We start from the raw sequence: 19622 nt of genomic DNA, 5'->3' as shown, positions 1-19622 counted from the left end.
GAATGTTGTATGTAACTGAATTAACTGAGGTTGTGAATTAACTGGGTTCTTTCTTCCAAACACAACATCACCATCAGAGTGACCCCTGGATGCAGGTGAGGCAGCACACAGTGGTGCATGCAATTATACTGAACTAATCAAATGTATTCTTATTAATACAATGTTACGTAGACAAATGTTACAAATTACATGGGTATGCACGTTAATCTGTAATCTATAGTGATTACACTTCCCAACCCCACCTTCATTGCACCCCCTTTGTGTTTCCTATTATTCCTATTCCAAGGAGCTCATGGATGATATGCTACTTACTATTTAATAACAATAAAATGTGTTTGGTTTTTTTACATTTGAATTAAGTAAATCTGTGGTTCATAAATGTCTATACTTAATGTACCTTAATTTTCAAAATCACAACTTTTCATAAATACATTGCAGCACACAATAAACTACAGGTTAAATTCGTCACATATCTCGTGACATTGCGGGAATATATTTCATACTGTTTGTAGCTTTGTAATAAACACCCACTGTGTAATAATAATCTAAGCATCTGAGCTGCGATTCCTATGAAATTCAGAGGTAGGAGGACACTGCTGTGTGGTGTCCGCCCCTCTCTGAGAAGTAAAGAGTTAACGGAGCGGTGGGTTTGCCCATTCTCCTGCTGTGAGTGACGCGATCATCTCTCTTATCCCTCAACTTTGCCTGTTGCCAGACCAGGCAGCCGAGGTGGACGCTGGCTATCACCGCTGACATTCTGAACGCGATCACACCGACAAAAACAACCCACCTTCCACCCACCTTATTTATTTATTGTCCCGCTGACTTTTTTTTTTTACTGCCGGCTTCTATTCCGTAACGATGATTTTTAGTTTTCTTTTCCATCGGACTCCCCGTCTACTACACGAAGGCGTAAATCTTTTTTGAGTAGAGGTGGATCTTCCCGGATACGGCGCCGAGAGGGGGGGTTAGCTGTATGAAATAAAAAGAAGAAGACTTTCACGGAAATCCATAAAAATACAAGAAATGCCACGGAGGAAACAAGAAGCGCCCAAGCGCGCAGCAGGTACGTGTGTATCCAACTATAATGTGCGTAAAATATAAGGTTTAGTGAGTGAAAGCTGCGGGTGTTACATTTGTTGTGTAAAGCTCTCACTTTACACCGCATTTCCGTTTCCACTTTGTGTCCCCTGCTCTCTGGCGATGCGCTTTGTCACTCTTGGCTACTCTTGTGAAAAACTATTACCTTTTAAAGCGGATGTACAGTTTGTATACAACGCCGTGTGCTTCTGCGTTTGCCACGCTCCGGTGCGGCTATCGGGATGAGTCCGCAGCTGTTTAAACTTTCGTTTCCTTTTGTTCCCAACTTAAATCACCGATTCTTCACCGACACTAACTACCACCTAGGTTTGATGTTTGAGAGTAAAGCCCAATGAAAAAAAACAGTCTTTTCTTGATGGTGAGTGCCCGAGGCGTGCCATAAGGGGAGCATAAGGGCTTTGTGCGCATTTGATCCGAGCGCATAACTTCTTTGCAGAAGCGGAAAAAAGCTCTACCTCTGAGGTTTTTCTTTTCTTGGGATAAGATAAACAATTTGAGAGCAGACAATGGAGTTTCGTGGGCTGGAAGGAGCCATAATCGACAGTTGCCATGTCTGATTTGACGGTTGATTGATTGGCTGTCATGCGGCTTTGATCTGATCCTTCCCGATTTGCATCAGAAAATCACTTCCCACCATGTGCTGCAGGCCCCTGACGTCACGTTTAAACCACTTTGAAAGGCCCTGTGTACTTTTTACTCTCTCTCTCTCTCTCTTACACACACACACATACACACACTAACTCACTCTTTCTATCACTCTGATGGTCAAGTGACTCACCAAAAAGTAAAGGAAGGAGGGGGACATAGTGGTTTCACAGTGAGACATCACACACACAAAACAGACACACACTTCCAGCAGAGAACATCACACTCCCATGTGCACATGCTCACTTGTTCACTTTGAACACACACACACACAGTCACACACATACAGTGGGTAGAGGAGGTGGGAGGAGTGGGTTAGGGGTTGTAAAAGGAGCTGTGTGCTATGTAATGGAGGGGAGGAATGGGTTTGCTCTGTCAGACCGGGCCGTCACAACGGCTTTGTTTCATGTTTGATTTAATTGTCTCTCCCCTGACAGGCCCATTCATCAATGGCTTTAATGGTCAATCAGAGACAGGCTGAGTGAGTGCTCCCATTCTGTTTAGCCATAAGCTGGCCTGGGCTTTTATTTCATCAAAATGCCCCAGCCTAATGTACATGCTCACTGGCTCAGAGTGGCCGCGGGGAGCACATAAAGAATGACTGAAAGCTTTCTGATTTCAGATCAGTGAGAAGGATGTTTTTTTTTTCTCTCCATCTCCTCCTCTACTCTCTCCTCCCTGCTACACTGCTGTTTCTCTGTTGACGAAAGGGAATAAAAGGCTGTAATATAGATCGTTTTGTGTTTTTAGAAAACAACTTTTTCTCCCTGAAACCACACTTCTTTGTTCATTCATTCATCTATTCATTTCTTCATTTTTTCATGCTCCCCTTCCACCCCTGTCAGTCAGCTCGTGCAGCTGCAAGTTATAAAGTTGTCAACTGTTCAGTGGCACACAAAGGGTGATGATGAATTGATTGCAGCACAGAGCATGGTGATAGAGAGAGCAAAGAAAAGGATGACAGATGATGGGCCTTGATTAGGGACTTAGGGGGAGAGTCAGCCCACTGCAACCTTGAGACTTGCATGAAAAATCTACCCCTCCAACCCCCCCCCCCCCTCTCTCACACACACACATATATATACACACACCCACCCACCCTGCTTTGCTCTCTCATTGTCTCTCAAACACACACTCTCTCTCTCTCAGCTTCTCTCTCTCTCTCTCTCTCTCTCTCTTTCTTTCCTGTCTGAGAGGGTTTCTCTCTCCACAGTAGAAAACTTGTTTTGCCTGCTTCATTAGCGTTGGTCCAATTAGCCGTGAGGCTGATGGAGTCCTGACAGGCCCTGTGATTGGAGATGACAAGCTCGGGGTGCCCAGCCCAATGAGGTTTGCCACCACTTTGATGTAATCAACTTGATATTACACAGAGCCGCTCGCCTTTGGTTGTGCTGTAACTCAATTTTCTGCTGCAGGTGACAAATGGGCCTGCGTACCTGGGTCAGGTCTGAGTGGTCTTAACAACCAAGGGCAGCTGGCCATATAAACACCCAGGCAAACATGAGAAAGAGATTTTCCCGGCTGTGGAAATACAGACATCCTTCCTTCGTGGCTGGCGATTAGCTTTGCCTCAAGCTCAGAGCCTGAAGCTGTTGAAGTGGCTTGAGAAAGTTGAAACACTTCACTGACTTAACAGGAAGTCCACGTCGGCTTTACAACATGTGGGCCAAGATGCAGCTATTTAATCGGAATGTCTAAATCGTACAGTGTGTCTGCAGAGTGGGCACAGTGTATTTACAGTATCCAGAGTGTCGCATGTGTCAGTGCGCTGTGCCGTCAATGCGGGGAAATCCATCCTCTCATTTTCTATGTCAAAAACTTTGTATGAGAGTGTCAAATATAGAAGAAGTGGGGTGGCAAGGCCGGGGAGGTGGGATTAGTCTGGTTTAGACAGGACTCCACAGCAACAGTTTCTTCTTTCTGCAGGGTCAGGATTACTGCTGCCAGACTGGCAGCCATCACTCATGTCTGTCCATGAGTGTGTGTTTAGAAGGTGTGCACTTTCTGATTTGTTGGGTTTGCATGTGTGTGTGGTTTGGCTTGTGATACTAACGAAAGGAATGGAAACCATAGACCACCTGCTGGGATCAGGCCATAATTCTTTGAACCGTGTAGGCCTACAGTTTCTTCTTCTTCGCACATCAGTCCATGCAGGATTCAGATATGCCAACTTAGAAACCCAAGACACAGAGTGTTGACTAGTAAAGATACAAGCATTTACAGCACACATTGCAGACACATGCACATATGTTGTGACTGAGTTGTAAAAGCAGCAAGCACAACAAAGAAAGCGGCTTTTATATCTGTCTGCCTTCCTGTTGTTTATGTGTGAAAAGCATGCCCTTACGGAAGCAGCGGGGGAGCTTGAGCTGGGACTTAATTGTTCGACCGACATACGTTGTGTCAGCGCTAGCAAGCGTTAACAACGGTGCACCTCCGCCGGCGTTGTTTGCAGGTGTGATCGAGGCAAATGTTTTGGCCTTGCAGGGCTTGTTGCTAATGAAAGTCCTGTGGCTGGATTCCGGTGTGGTTGAGTCACGTCTGTGATCTACGTGTCTGATAAGTGCATACCTAATGAGGCTGAGAGCAACAGTGGAAGGTGGAGGTGTACGGCTGACAGTAGTTCCCACAGGTATTGACAGACACCTTTTTGTTTTTGCCATAGGCCTTGACTCCATAAATTCTGCCTGTGTAATGATAACAGTGCCACCCTGCCAGCAAGTGACTGAAAGAGAGAGTGTAAGAGAAAGAGGGCAGAGGGGGGAGGAGGAGGAGGTGCTGGTGGTGGGGACGATGAGGAGGAGAAGAAGAAGAGCGGGGGCGTTTAAATGGGCCTTCTCTCCTTTTTAACACACACTTGGCAGATGTCAAGCCATAGGGTTGGGCTCGAGGAGAAAAAGAAGAGTGTAAGTGCTGTAGTAGTGTCACAAATAGAAAACCGTTAGCCATCCACTCTTCTCTTTTCAGCTTTCAGTGTGCTTTCAGCCAAGGTTTTCAGCCGAGACTGCTGTCTGGGCACTGAGTCGGAGGCTTTGTAAAAATAGTCCCACCGCTGTTGTGATAGATGCAGCTGCACTGTGGCGACAATTGGGACAGGCTGGATCCCTCCAGCCCCACCACCACCACCACCACCCACCAATCCTCTCTCTCTCTCTCTCCCTCCCCTCCCGGAGGTAAGGAGCGTTAGAGCCTGGTGGGATGTGTGCTGTTTTCGGGGAAACCGAGCTGCTCCGGTCTTCAGGGGTCCTGAAACCCAATCCAGGAGGAGAATAGCCCGGCCATGCCAGAGAGCCGATTTCCTTTTCAACAGAGTCATTTATCACTGACCCACCCTTCGCTTCTGACACGGTGACGTGTGTCATTTATCAAACAGGCTTTACCAGACACACTGAGAAGGGAGGTGGATAGGGGGCAGAGAGGAAGAGAAAGAGAGAGTGAAAGAGGGAAAAACAAGACAGAGAGTGGACTGAGAGAAACAAAGAGACGGAGAATGAGGTGTAGAGTCGGTGGAGGGAGACACACAAACTGTCGTTTGTGAGGGAGAGTTTTTCCAGGGAAGAGTGAGTTTTCCTGAAACCCTTGAGGAGAAGCGTTTGGGAGGGGAGATTTTTTCGAGATGACAGGGAGGATTGAGTTACATTGACTTGTGCTTTGATGAGTGACAGAATGTTCTTCCATGACACGTCTCTAGATGTCTGAATGAAGGGGGGAAATATGCTTTGTGAGTACACAAGTCCGACAAGTGTGCTGGTGTTGTTTACTCATAATATATGCACAACGGACGCATGTAGAGAAGCTGTGGAGGTGTGTGTGTACGCACAGGCATGTGGCCATATGGCGTCAATGTTTAATGCTGTGTGTGTGTGTGTGTGTGTGCTGCTCCCTGATGAACAAGGCTGACAGGTATCACTCATGCAGCAGCCTGGCCTTTAAATGAACCCGAGCTGCTCTGCTCTCCCGTGGCCCTAACAGGCTCTCTCCAAGATGGATGCTTCTTTAAAAATCAGATTAATGATGGATACCAGGCTTATAGTGCCATTTATCATGAAGAATATTATTTAGGCCGGCCGTGTATGGCTGTAACTGGAGAGCCAGGACGAGAAGAAGCAGGGTGGAAAGCCTTAGACAGACACTCACTGTGTGATGGATGGCTGAGCGCTCTCTCTGAGTGTTACTAGACACCAGTGCCGCAGCAGTAAGCCATAATCAGATAGCCCAGGGATGTTTATCCCGCAACTACACTACCCAGATTGCCTTGCCTGGAGGGTTGCTTTATGAAAGGTATAGTCTGTCATTATTATCATCTTTTAAAAGTTAGTGGAATCATGAAAAAAACACTGAAGGGCATGTAGAAGCCTCTGTAGAATCTATTACAATTATACATCATAAAGCGATCCATTGGATCCAATATAACTGACTGCAGTGATTACCTAGAAGTTTCCATTAATTTTGCCCAGAAGAGTCCCCAGACCGGCGTCATTCCTCAACAATTGTGAATAAAAGTACAGTGAGAGGTCAAGGCAAGGCCGCCTGTGCTGCTTTTTCAGAGAAGTGGAAAAAGTGTTGTTTTGTTTTTTGTCCTCTTCTTGTTCCTTTTCTCTCTGTCTGTTACCTCCTCCTCCTCCTCCTCCTACACACTACTGTGATTTATGGTGGCCATCCATCTTCAGGCTGCGTCCATCACCTCCTCGTTGCTAGGTGATCATGGCAGCAGCTGTGTGTTTTGTGAGTGAGGCTTGGCCATCCCCATCCCCAGTTTTATTCCCTCAACCCTGTAACCCTTAGCCTAAGTTTCAACTTTAAACACAGCACTACTTTTAGTTCTGGCATTAAAGAAAAGAGCCCATCCCTTAACATGAGTTCCCTACACTTCATACCTGTACAAACGCACTGGATACAAACCTGTCATTCAAGATCTGCATTAACCCCCACTTCAATAGCAGCTTTAACATGCTGATAGTAAGGAAGAACCTTAAGGTGTGTTTTTAGCGCCTGTTTTTCTGCCCTGTGTTAATTCTTTCCTGCTTGAGGTGAAGCAAGGACATGACAACAACAACAACAAAAAAATTACCTGTTCGCCCTCAGCATGACTTAATTCTACTGTACTTACTGCAGAGATTTTCCTGGCTCAGAATGGGCCTTTGGTGTGTGATGCACAGTGATAAGTATGATCAGACTGCAGTAAAGGCAAGAAGTCTCGTCAGACATATATGCATTTTCTTTAATATATTTCTAATCATTTGACAAACAAAAATTCTTGAATAAATGTCAAACACGTCAACAGGTTTTATTAGTCTTCATTCTTATCATTTTGGCGCTGGTGAAAGTAGCCTGTCTAAGCACTAATCTGTATTTCCAAATTGAGTTTACATTATTGTGTTCAGATGGACATGCTGTTGATCAACAGTGCTACAAGTACAGCTGTAAATCTGTGTTGCCTCACTACAAAAATGTTGGCATGCAAATTGTTATAACAGGTAGGAATTTGCCATCAGAAACAAATAATGAAATGTGTTTGACCTACTCTATGAGGCCATATGAGTCCAAGGAATACACAGCATCTCTGCTTCATGTGTATAGAAAAAGTGGAGTGATGTAAAGGAGGTAGAGATGGCTGACTACAGATCTGATGTGCATATCTGACTGCAACATCAACAATCCTTATTACTGCCCTTGGTTGTGCACCTGTGGAAGCACTTTGTGTGTTTGTTTCCATTTCATTTATCGCATATTGTGGCTGTTTCAAGCTGAGACCTCATGAGTTTGCTTACCTTGTTCTCTTCTGTCTTAGGAGTTAAGTAACGGGAGGCCCTTTTATGTGGTTGTGACTCGTCTCATGTCAAATAAACTAGATGAATTTCCAGGTCTTGAAGGTCTGTATGTGCAGCTGGCAGCTCTGAGGACACAACAACCAGCTGAGGGTGGAATGTATTCACTTTCTCTCTCCCTCCCCTCTTTGCTATGTGCGTTGACACGGTTCAGCCCTAAGCTTTGCCTGGGGCCAGAATGATCTCTCTGTTTTTCCCATCTCCCATATCACACATCCTGCACTACAATCGGCGGACACAATGTATTCACAATGCCATCAGGGGGTAGAGAACACACACAAATAAAAACTGACAAAGACATCCATGATCGCCTGTAACACGATAGCATGTGTAAGCACTCTCTTAGAGTATTAAAAAACCTGGAGAGTGAGCAGTGTGAGATATCCTTCTCTGGTCATATCTGAAAAAGCCACTTATGTCAGGGTGTGTTAATTTTTAAAATGGCCACAGATCACCTGTTACATTTTTCTCGTGGGACTTTCAGCTAGCTTGTAGACATCAAAGGGAAAAGAGGGAGAGAACTAAGTTTGATTGAGTGTGTTACTTTGACAAATGTGTACAAGGGAAAGGCATTTTAGGTATGTTACTGATCTGCTGCTATTTTGACAGAATGGGGCTGTTTTGGGCTAAATTATTCTAATCTATTTAAAGAGTTTTAGACTGCAGAGAAACTTGAGAGACACTAAAAGGCGGCCTTTTGTGTTTCTTTCTTTCTTTCTGTTTTTTTTTATTGAGACTGAGGTGACTTCCTGTCCTGGAGTGTTCTGGAGCTGTTTCCTGTCAGTAAGAGCCCCCCGCTGAGGGGCTGTGTTGGTTTGAGGGCGTTGAGGTCCAGTTAAAATACTGTACACATGTCAAGACGCACATGTCATGCAGTGATACAGTTTAACTCTGTCCTCTCACAGCCTTGCTGTCTGATCTTTAAACAAGCCAGCCAACATGTGGTCTTTGAAGCTACTCTAACTTCTTTCTTTTTTATTAGATAGCTTCATTAAAATAGAATAAAATCACATTATCCTCACGTTTCCTTAAGAAAAGCTATAAAACTTTTCCTTCAGAGTAAACTAAAAGAGACCACCCAAGTAGACAACTTCCACTCTCCCCCCAATTCATCTTTGTGCACAGATAACTAAGGTCAATATTATAAAAAAGCTACATGATAAGTTAAATATATAACATATATACATATGAATTTGTAGTTCTAATCTACAAAAAGTAATCTTTTGTATCTTCCAAATTGCAGCATGTGTCAATTTTTGTACCATCATTTCTGTAAAAGAGCTTTTTTTCAAACAATATACAGACATCTGTTGCCCATGCAGCATTATAGTTTGGGGGGAAAAAGGCAAAAATGAAAAAAATTGTAATTGTAATGACCGCACAAAGGACTCCACATTTTAAAATCACGTTGCCTCTGGCAAGGTTGTGGTTTTGACCAAGCAGTCATTTGAGAATGAGGGCCAGACACAGGTAGAGAGTTTTAATGACACATCCTGTTTACCCTGCTTCTGTTGGGCGTGACCTGTCTCCCCAACTGTTTCCCCAGCTGTGGAAGCAAAGGACCAGGAATATTCCCTTTTGGTCATCAAGGGATTGGATTTAATTGCAGCATTTACTTGCAGCTTGATGGGGAGATTTTGGTTTTCATATTCTGCAAAGAAATGCAGGTAAAGTTGTTTAAAATAATAGTCAGATCAGGAGCACATGCTTCCTGATGTGTTAAAAACAGATCACACTTGAGGAGAAATAACCCACGGGACAGAGACACACTGAAAGCCTCTGCTGTTTGAAGCAGCCACAGCACCTTCCTGCTTAATCACCCCCCTGTCCCTGCCCTTTCTGTTGTTCCTGATCGTCAGAGCAGCACTGCAGTATTTCTATCAGATGATCTCTCCCTCCTCGTCTGCGGCCCTTATGTTTATGAAAATGATACTCCACAGGAATGCCTCCTGCATGCCAAGATGTCACTGTCTTTCCTCATCGCTTGCATCTATGTGCGTCTGTTTGTGTGTGTGTGAAGGGGGGGGGGGGGGGGTGTCATAACTGACTGACTAGCTTTATTTATAATTACGTGTGGGTGTATTTGAGGTTGTGTATGTTAAGGTGAAATGTGTGTTTCTCTGCAGCTTGTGTGTTTGTGTGAATTTGTTATTGCTATTTCTGTGCGAGCTGTGACTGAGATGCTGATTGTGTGAAAGTGCACCTCCTACCCATCCTAAAGGAATCATTCATGGAACCTAATGATTCTTGTCTTTCCCCCACATGGCATTAGCTCAGTTTATCATTGCAAGAACACACACACACACACACTGCTGCTTTATTTTTCTCCTTTTCACACCCACACACACTAGGAAATTTCATACATTGGCCTTCCACCATATGCTTAGATATTAGTTAAGACTGCATCCAAGAGTATTGTTGTATTCATAATATTCATAATTTATTCTAAAGGAGCCTCTATACTCCCATCACCTTTTATTAGCTTGATAAATCACCTCTGTTGTCAGTCAAGGCAGGGAGAATAATTGGATGTGGTTGTCGCCCTGTGTGATGGATTATCAGTCATTGGGGATTAAATTAACAGATAGTGCTCAGACATAATGGTTTTTGTTTTGCATTTTAAATTGCCTGGGAGCATGGTTTAACTCTATAGGTTTTTATAGCTTGTCCTTTTGGACTTCTCTCCCCTCTTTGCATTATCTGGCCTTAATGACAAATGAACAATAACCCATTGGGCTGCAGCTCTAATAGTATGAAATGTAAAATATTTACTGCCAGTTTAGTCGCAGAGAGAGGCCTGGGAAGGCTTACAGATGTGATGGCATGATATGAAATAGCTAGACAATGTGACTGAATATGTGGAGTATTTTCTTGTTCAGGAAGAGGAAGGTGACCTGACAACTTGGTCAAGCGGTGTTCCAGGCTCGCCTGATGCAAGCTGACATCTGTGACCAGCTAGTCAGGACGCAAATATATTAAATACCTCATCCTGGCTGGATTTCCTCTCTCAAATCAGAATCTGACAGGAATACCTTCCAGAGGACAGGCAGAAGAGAAAATAAAGCGAAATAAAAGATGGAGCGGGAAGTCACTGGTAGCAGGGAGATATCTCCTGGTCATGTTTGCCTGAACAAGCTTGAGCGATTTACTTCCTCACACACCCTCCCTTCCTCCATCCTACCAGACCCCTCCTTCCCCCTGCACGTCCACATTATCATAATTGTGTCCAGAACATGAGGGGCCGGGGAAGTGATCATGTCATTTTATTTACACCCTGCTTGGCCCTTTTTACAAACGACATGCCACTGACTGCCAAGCGGACTGGGGCCCGACGACATCTTTTGATCAGGGCTGTCGGGGCCTATCAGCGGAGAATGGCAGGTAATGGATACCCAGTGACAAACCAAATCTCCGGGAGGACGGAGAGTGGGCCGCACCTGCCAGGTCTCCATTAGGCTAGCCTCTCTGTGGTGCTGCCTGCTGACTGTGCCCCCAGGGCCCAAATCAGACCAGCGCCAGCCGCATGGCTGCCTAGAGATTGGCTGTTAGCACTGGAAATGAGAGTTATTTCAGCTATGACATTTTTGTTTAGACTGGATGTGTGTGCGTGAGGTGGTGGGGGTGTCGGGGGGGGGGGGGGGGGGGGGGGGGGGGGGTGAAGGATTTACTCACAGCCTGTGTGTGCTTGTGTTTGTGTGCATGTGTCCACATACACAAGCTGGACTGTGTGACCGCTCAAAACTCTATACCTACAGCTTCCTTTTGCAGCATTTGTCTTAGTTTACAATATTGTCCAAATGGCCTCAGACCTGTCCACAGGCCATCCACTGTTTTTAGAGATTATTTGTTTTTCCTTAGGTTGAGCGGTTTTGTGAGTGAGTTGGAGGTCAGGAAATGAGAGAGCGGGGGCTTGGTAACACTGCGGAAGAAGGGGGTGAGTTGGCGTTAGGCGGGTAAACTCATCGCCACAGGAGACACAGGAGTTTGTGTGTGTGTGTGTGTGTGTGTGTGTGTGTGTAGGACTGGACCACGTACACACATCCTCACTTACCATCTCTTTCCATGTGAGCAGTGTGCGCCAACATACAAAGTGACAGGTCACTTATGCATTGCCATCATATCTCAGATCCATACTCTTACCTCATCCTCTTCATCCCTGTCTTTGCTGGATCTCATATTTTTTCTTCCTTTATTTTGCTTAGTTGTTTTAACACCTGTGTGGTCTGAGATTTGCATTTAAACATATAGACTCCTACAAACTCCTGTCTCCTATAATCATAATAAAAAAGTAATGAACTCACTTCAGTTCATATGACGCTGTGGGATGTCTTTTCAACATATAAAAATTTCATCAATAAAATTTTGATATCCCCTGCTTAAAATCCTTCAAGATATGCTCTTTGCATGTGTGTGTGTGTGTGTGTGTCAGTATGGATGTGTGTGCAATCAGAGACGAGGCAGATGAAGAGGCGTCAGACATATTAACTGACAGATGGAGGTTGATCCAACTCATTTATTACCCCAGAGGAGAATGCCACAGTGAGATTGGGCTTCATTAATTTCAGATTTAGTTTTCATTTCAAGCTGTTGCGCCCTGAGATAAATAAAATGGTGCATTATGTTTTTGCCAAGATATTTCTTTTTTGTTTTCCTCCAATAGAAGGAGTGAAAAGAGGGGAGGCATAAGTTCCATGTGGCTGGGGTAGTATATAAATACAGGCTCGCCTAGAGGAAAATAACACCTCAACGGTTGATGAGGTGAAATGGGATGACTGTAATTTCTCAGCTCAGCTTTAAAGGCTCCCACACAGATGGCTCATTTATCCCTGGGAGTCCTCGGGCACACATAGCAGGGAAACTTTTTCTCCAGTTATTCTAACATAGCGTGTTCACTCCCTGCAATTTAACTCATCTCTTTCCCTCTCTCTTTGTCTCCATTCTCCTTGCAGCCTATTCTCCTGAGGAGCTGACAGAGCACACTGTGGAGGATGAGGAAGCAGAAGCAGACGACCTGACCTCAGCCCCTCAGGATGACCTTCCTATGAAAGATGAGTTTGTGGAGCAAAGCGTAGGGGCTGCCAAGGAACAGACATGTGACCAAGAATCAGCTGAGGCCACAGAGCTCTCAGGACAAGAGATGGACAGTGAGTCACATGTGAGTGAGACCAGCGATCGCCTCTCAGACTTTGAGAGCCCCTCTAGAAAAGCTGAGAGCAACTTGGTCACAGCATCCCTGAATGCTGGCACTAAGACACCTCCCATAGGCATGGACACCTTAGAACAAATGAAAGCTATCTATTCCAGCTTCCTGACCAGCCCTCTGTGGTCACCACTGAACTTTAATTCCACACAGTCCTCAACTCCCACAGAGAAGCCAGCTCGCAGCAACAGCACTAGTAGCAGTAGCAGCTGCAGCAGCGGTAGCTATGACTGGCACCAGTCTGCAGTGGCAAAGACACTACAACAGCATCCTCCACAGAGCCGCCACTCTGCTCCGTCTGAGCCCAGCCTGTTTAGTACAGTCCAGCTCCACAGGCAAAACCCAAAGCTGTTTGGTTCAATCTTCACTGGGGCCAGCAAGTTTCGCTGTAAGGGCTGCAGTGCTGCTTATGACACCCTGGTAGAGCTGACAGTTCACATGAATGATACAGGTCACTACCGCGATGACAACCAGGACAAGGCAGGTGCCGGTGCAAGGCGCTGGTCTAAACCACGTAAGCGGTCCCTGTTGGAGATGGAGGGAAAAGAGGATGCCCAGAAAGTTTTGAAGTGCATGTACTGTGGTCACTCCTTTGAATCCCTCCAGGATCTCAGTGTCCACATGATCAAGACCAAACACTACCAGAAAGTGCCTCTGAAGGAGCCCATGGCCCCTGTGGCAGCCAAAATTATGTCTTCAAAGAAAAGAGGACTGGTTGGGTTGGATCTGTCTGCCACAACACACTCCAGAGAAGGAACCCCCAAAGCTAAGCAGCCACAGACAGACCTGAATGAACCCTCACAAAAACCTTCCCCCAGCCCCTACACGGCCTCCAATAACCGCTATGGCCACCAGAATGGTGCCAGCTATGCTTGGCAGTTTGAATCCAACAAACTCCAGATCCTTAAGTGTATGGAGTGTGGAAGTTCCCATAACTCACTCCAAGAACTGAGGACCCACATGATGCTTACAGGACACTTCCTGAAGGTGACTAGCTCTATGGCAAAGAGAATCAAAACACTCCCTGAGGCCACCTCCCCAAATCCTGGGAGGGTCACCACACCTCCTGAACAGAGGGTCCAGTCTGTTCCCCTTGCACCCTCCACCTTCTCTCCTCCATCTCTTCAAACTACTACAGCTTCCCCTGCCACCTCTCCTCCTCTCAAAGAGATCAAGAAGGAGGAGGTTGAGGAGGAGTGCACTAAGCAAGAGGCTGAAGGAACTGAGAAGCTAGTTGCAGTTTCTGTTGGTAAGGAGGAGGAGGGTGACGGGGAGGAAAAATATGACATCTCAAAGTACAAATATCTTACTGAGGAGGACCTGAAGGAGAGTCCTAAAGGGGGCGTTGATATTCTCAAATCACTGGAAAACACTGTGACGACAGCTATCAATAAGGCGCAGAGTGGGAATCCAAGCTGGGGGGGCTACCCTAGCATCCACGCCGCCTACCAGTTCCCCAGTGCCCTCAAACTTCAACCAGGCAGCATGGAAAAGAATTCACAGATGAAGTTCTTGTTCAATGGCGGGGATGGAGCAAAGAACCAGCCCCTCATTTCTCCACCACTTAGTCAGTCCTCCCCATTTCCCAGCAACAACTTTCAGGCAATGGAAGATTTAGTGAAAAAAGTGACTGAGAAAGTAGCAAAAGTAGAGCAAAGGGTTAAGCAGTTGTCTCCAAAGAGGGAGAACCATCTTTCCCCCTGTGAAAGCGAGGCTGAAGAATCACACAAGGGAGGAGAGGCTGACTCACCTCGGGAATGGAGGGAAGTCACCCCAGCCAATAGCGACAGGGGAAGCCATAGCGACAGAGCATCCCCGGCAACAGAACCCAAGAGAGAAACGGCAGTCAAATCCCCACTTGCTTCGACACTGAGATGCAGCACAGCCATTATTACTGGTCATGCTCCTCCTGAGCAGCCCTTTGTCAACCCTCTAAGTGCTCTTCAGTCAGTAATGAACATTCATTTGGGAAAAGCAGCCAAGCCCTCTTTGCCAAACCAAGATCCCCTGAGCCTGCTCTCTAGGCTCAGTCAGAGCATGGCTGAGAAGGCCGCTGTAGCCACTCCTCCGTCGCAGACCAAAAAGCAAGAAAGTGTAGTTGAAAACAGTTTTTGCCAGCCCAGCGATGACCAGCCTATGGACCTCACAAAAGGGAAAAATGATAGAGGCTCTGTAGGCTCAGCACCTCTGACACCTTCATCCACAGCCTCTTCCATCTCCCCCATCTCTCTAGTCACTCCTGCAAAGCTAACAGTAGTTTCTCCCTACACATCCAGCAGCCCTCTGCATGAAAATGCACTGTCAGATATTTCAGACATGCTGAGAAACCTGACACAATCGCATCATGTCACTAAGCCTCCCTCACGGCCCCGTGTTGCAGAAAAAACTGAAATTGTTGCCTCTGCCCACGAAGATGATGATGTGTCCCTGCACGGCCACAAACGCAAGGGCCGGCACTCCAACTGGAACCCCCAGCACCTCCTCCTCCTGCAGGCCCAGTTTGCCTCAAGTCTGAGGCAAACATCAGAAGGGAAGTACATCATTAATGACCTCACCCCACAGGAAAGAATGCACATATCTCGTTTCACGGGTCTGTCTATGACCACCATCAGCCACTGGCTGGCTAATGTCAAATATCAGCTACGGAGAACAGGCAGAACCAAGTTCCTGAAGAATCTGGACTCTGGTCAGCCTATATTTTTCTGTAGTGACTGTGCCTCACAGATCAGAACCCCAGCAGCTTACGTATGCCACCTGGAAGCCCACCTGGGGTTCAGAGTCAGGGAGCTGGCTAAGCTGTCCCCCAAACAGGCTGGCAGGGACTCCCAAACTCTCTCTGAGAAACTAGTGCCCCTGGAGTCCTTCCTTTCTCCACAATCGCAGGATGACTGCAACAGTAATGGGACAGTGTACCGCTGCCAGCTCTGTGTTCGTAAGTTTGCCACTAAGCACGCCATCAAGCTTCATCTCAGCAAGAGTCATGGGAAATCTCCAGAGGACCATCTGCTATATGTGTGTGAACTAGAGAAACATTAAATCACTCTTAGCAGTAGACATACTGGGAAAACATGCTTATACTGACTGTTAACAAAAAAGAAATACATACAGAGAATATTTGAAATGTGTGGTAATGCACAAAGGATGCCATGTACTACTGTTAAAAAAAAAAAAAAAAAAAAAAAAACACGTCAGCACAAGGTGTTTACATCTACTCGGTCTATGAGCATTTCTGATTTCGATGTTTATTTCACATTAGAGTATACTGTAAGTCAAAGATGCTCCCTTAGTGCTCACCACAGAGGATGGATTATTCACAATCCCGGTGGATCATTTGACTAGAAGGTCGGCTATTAACTTGAAATGTATTAACTTTATTGTATTTATTTTGTATTTCTGTGAGTTTGGTTTTGATTTGCTGGTAGGCTGCATGTTTTACTGTTACGTTTGTACAGTCCTGTCCTGTCCAGGTTTTAAAATGCCCTGTCAAACTGGTCTATTTTTTTGTTTAACACCTTAAAACAGCCAAATACCTGGGAAAGCTCCTTTAAAAAATATCTGCCAAACAGTAGAAGCTCATTGCTTTTTTGTTTTTTTTTCCTGTTTCCTCTGTACAGTGTATTGATTTTCTTGCTGATTGTAAAAGCTGCCTTGTTCTTTATCATTGAGTGGACACTTAACATCCAGGTCTGTGTATAAATGTACATACAGTGTGTAAGCTTACGATTTGCTGTTTAAATTATGCATACTTGTTATATTTCCTAATTTAAGAGGACTATGACTATCCACTGGTGCAGAGCCTTTGAAGAAGATTAAAAGGACACTGTTTTGCACAATAGTTTTATAAATGTTATTTGATAAAAAAAACAATACAGATATGTTAATGCCTTGTGCTTCTATGATTAAATTGAAATAACTGCTGCAAAAAAAAACATTGTCGTCTTTCATATTCACCACAGAAGTTCCAACATGTAATTTTGAAAATGATTTTTCTCCTGGAAAATGATGTACATTCCAAAAAAAAACACCAGTCCCCACAATGTCATGACTAAGCACAAGCCTACAACTGCAGATGCACAAGTTGAAAACACCTTCCTGCGCGTTTGTTTCTGCATCCACAATTTGTCATGTATTCCTGGTGATTTCTGTGCTGTGTCGTTGTTGTGTGGCGGATTGGAGAGAGGTGCGAGCGGTGCCACTGCCTGCAAGGCGTCTGGCAGGTGGTGTGTGCTGCATGTAAACCACCAGATGTTTCTGAAACGAGCCACTGGAGGAGGAGGAGGCAGGCGGGCTACAACAGCAGGCAGAGTGGGCTGATTACCACGGGGGCTTGGATGCCATCAGGAGCCCTGGGCACAGACAGCAGATCTGGCACACACCTGGACTCCAAGACCGTCCCTTGGAAAAAATAAAGCGGATCTTATATACGCGCGCTGAGACAAACTGACAGTGGTGCAGAATGCACAGACAGGTGCTATTCCCTGAAAGCAGGCTTTTGGATCTAACAGTATTACTGGCAGGTGTTGATGCTATCGGAGTAGTCACAATTCAGGCTCGGTGCCATGTAATGAGAAGTTTTTTTTTAATGTTTTTCAGTGTGTAGGATGAGGGCGCACACACTCATGCACACACACATTCTTAGATTTTTGACCATCCACCTTCGTCTTATTGGAAGCTGCCTGGGGACATCATGTTCTTTCTGTTTGATGTTCCCAGGCTTTGCTTGTCATGACTGAGTGACTGAGTGACTTGGGGCCGGGGAAGTTATCTGGTTACTATGGTGACGGCCATTTGCCCAGCCTCTAACCCTGCTCGCTCACTCAACAGAGGACAGCTCGAGTGCAGCACACCCATTTACTCTCTTAAATCTCATCATCTCGCTTCAGTTCCTCCCACCCGGGAACAGATTAATTAACACACACACACTGTGTCCTGACCCCGTCTTCTCACACAAACTCATTACCGCCTCAGACTTGCTCCCGGCCCTCCGACGTTTAGGATACATTGGTGAAACGTTGTGGGAGAACCCAGTGATGACTCACATCTGACAAGCAGAATAAAGCCCTTAACAAAGGATGATAATTGAAAGATGGGATTCAGGCCGGTAGCCATTGATAATGCAAATGAAAAAGGCTGAGCGGCCTTATTGAATATCTTGTGAGTTTTCAGAGCTTACAGAGTCCTTGCAGATATAAAAATTATCTCTCAAGAAGTGATCAATTTTTTTTCCCCAGCACTGTATGTGTTGATAATGCTTTAGGCTTAGTGATGGACTTGGGGTGAGGATGGTTGAGGGCGTTAATGAGATAGTTCACACTTTGGGGGTTAATGAGGGGCTGGAGGGAGAAGGCTAAATGATTGGACTTCTGCTTGAATGAGCATTATGGTGGCTGCTGGAGAGTAATGTAAAATCTGCAGATCTGTGTTAGCCAATTATTTAGCATGAAAAACACAAACCTCCTCTCAATTGTATTTTTCTACGATAATAAAAAGGAGATTAGATGTGTTATCCATTGTTCTTTTGTCTTGACTATCCTTGAGGGTTGGGTAGTTATAGACGCCGATGCGCCTCAATGCTTCTAAAACAAAGTCAGCAGTGAAGGGGGAAGAAAGGAGGCGGACAGGACAGGGATAGGATAGGAGGACAATGAGTCCCCCCACTCCTCCACTCCACAGATCTCCCATCAGCTCTTGTCATCTCTCTAATGAATATCAGTTAAATTGCTCTGTGGATCTGAGGAGTTTGGATGTCAATGTGATTTGTGTGAGTGTGGCGGATGGAGGGGCCCAGACTAATGAAAGGCGAGCCTAGCCTGACAGAGTGATGAGCATCAAGCCCATCAGACCAATCACACAAGAGTGGCTGACAGCGGCGACAGACAGACAGCTGAGGAGGAGAGACTATGTATTTAGGAAAACAAAATGGCTGCCAAAATAGTGGTGTATGTCTTCAGAGCACATTGATATATGTCACTTCTGTCTCACTGTGCTTGTACAGTAGTCTGAACAGACACAGCTATGCTATGTTACACACTAGCAGGTTTGTAAAAACAAAAACAGAAGGTGTGACTTGTGTCTCTCCTGTGTGCATAAAAAGTGTTAAAATAGCAACAGGTTAAAAGGATAAAATGAGTGATTAAAACAGAAGAACAAATCAAATGTCACTGGCTTCATATAAGCTGTCACCCGAAATTCTTGTGTGAGGAGATGGACGAGAATGTAAGAGGTGCTCCCCATTTAAATAGCCTCCATGTGAGAGGTGATGTGATGTCCTCCGACAGCAATGCAGGAGTTGTGGATAGAGCCAAGTTGGCTTCACCTTGGACCTGTGACCCTTGCCTGTAATGTGGGGGGTCTAGTCACAAGCATTTATGACACTATACACTATACAGGTCATCATTTGTACAAGAAAGAAACCTTTTCAACAAGATATAAATAACTGATGCTGATATCAGACAGCGTTAAAGAGCTCAAAACGCAGACAGCAGGAGAAAGAGGTGAGTTTAAAGCCATTTCTAAATGTTCCTCCTCCTCCAGTGGGTGCAGGATTTCGTGCTGCTGTGTTGCAACGTTCTGAGATAGCTGTCAGAGGTATTTTGGTGTGATATCTGACAGATTTGCTAAAGACACTCATCTCAGGGCAGTACTCTATATATCGTTAGTTTAATGCACAATGACATGACCAATTATAGCGAGCTCCATGCTCAAATAGCATGTCAAAACCTGTGTATCAATCCATTAGATCCTGTCTCCCATCACATTAAGTGGTACCTTTAGCTATCTGTTTGGCACGTAAAGAAAAATGCTGACAGGATGGAAAATCTGCCAGTGCTGCTCACAGAACTGATGTA

At 45.3% G+C, this 19622-nt stretch overlaps 1 protein-coding gene across 2 annotated transcripts; it reads left to right on the top strand.

Moving 5' to 3' along the window:
• Positions 1–705: 705 nt before the first annotated feature.
• tshz3a (teashirt zinc finger homeobox 3a) lies at positions 706–15960 on the top strand. 2 transcript variants are annotated; one of them, XM_028408328.1, is made up of 2 exons: positions 706–1066; positions 12524–15960. In XM_028408328.1, the coding sequence occupies exons 1-2, from the start codon at positions 1027–1029 to the stop codon at positions 15808–15810; spliced, it is 3327 nt and encodes a 1108-aa protein (XP_028264129.1). In that variant the 5' UTR covers positions 706–1026; the 3' UTR covers positions 15811–15960. The 2 variants fall into 2 exon arrangements, with proteins under 2 accessions (XP_028264129.1, XP_028264130.1); XM_028408329.1 differs by lacking the exon at positions 706–1066 and adding an exon at positions 5089–5467.
• The last annotated feature ends 3662 nt before the right edge of the window (positions 15961–19622 follow it).

This window comes from Parambassis ranga, chromosome 6, assembly GCF_900634625.1.
Source record: "Parambassis ranga chromosome 6, fParRan2.1, whole genome shotgun sequence".
Taxonomy (NCBI): domain Eukaryota; kingdom Metazoa; phylum Chordata; class Actinopteri; family Ambassidae; genus Parambassis; species Parambassis ranga.
Note: the sequence above shows the minus strand (reverse complement) of the source record. Positions and strands in the feature narration are given on the sequence as shown.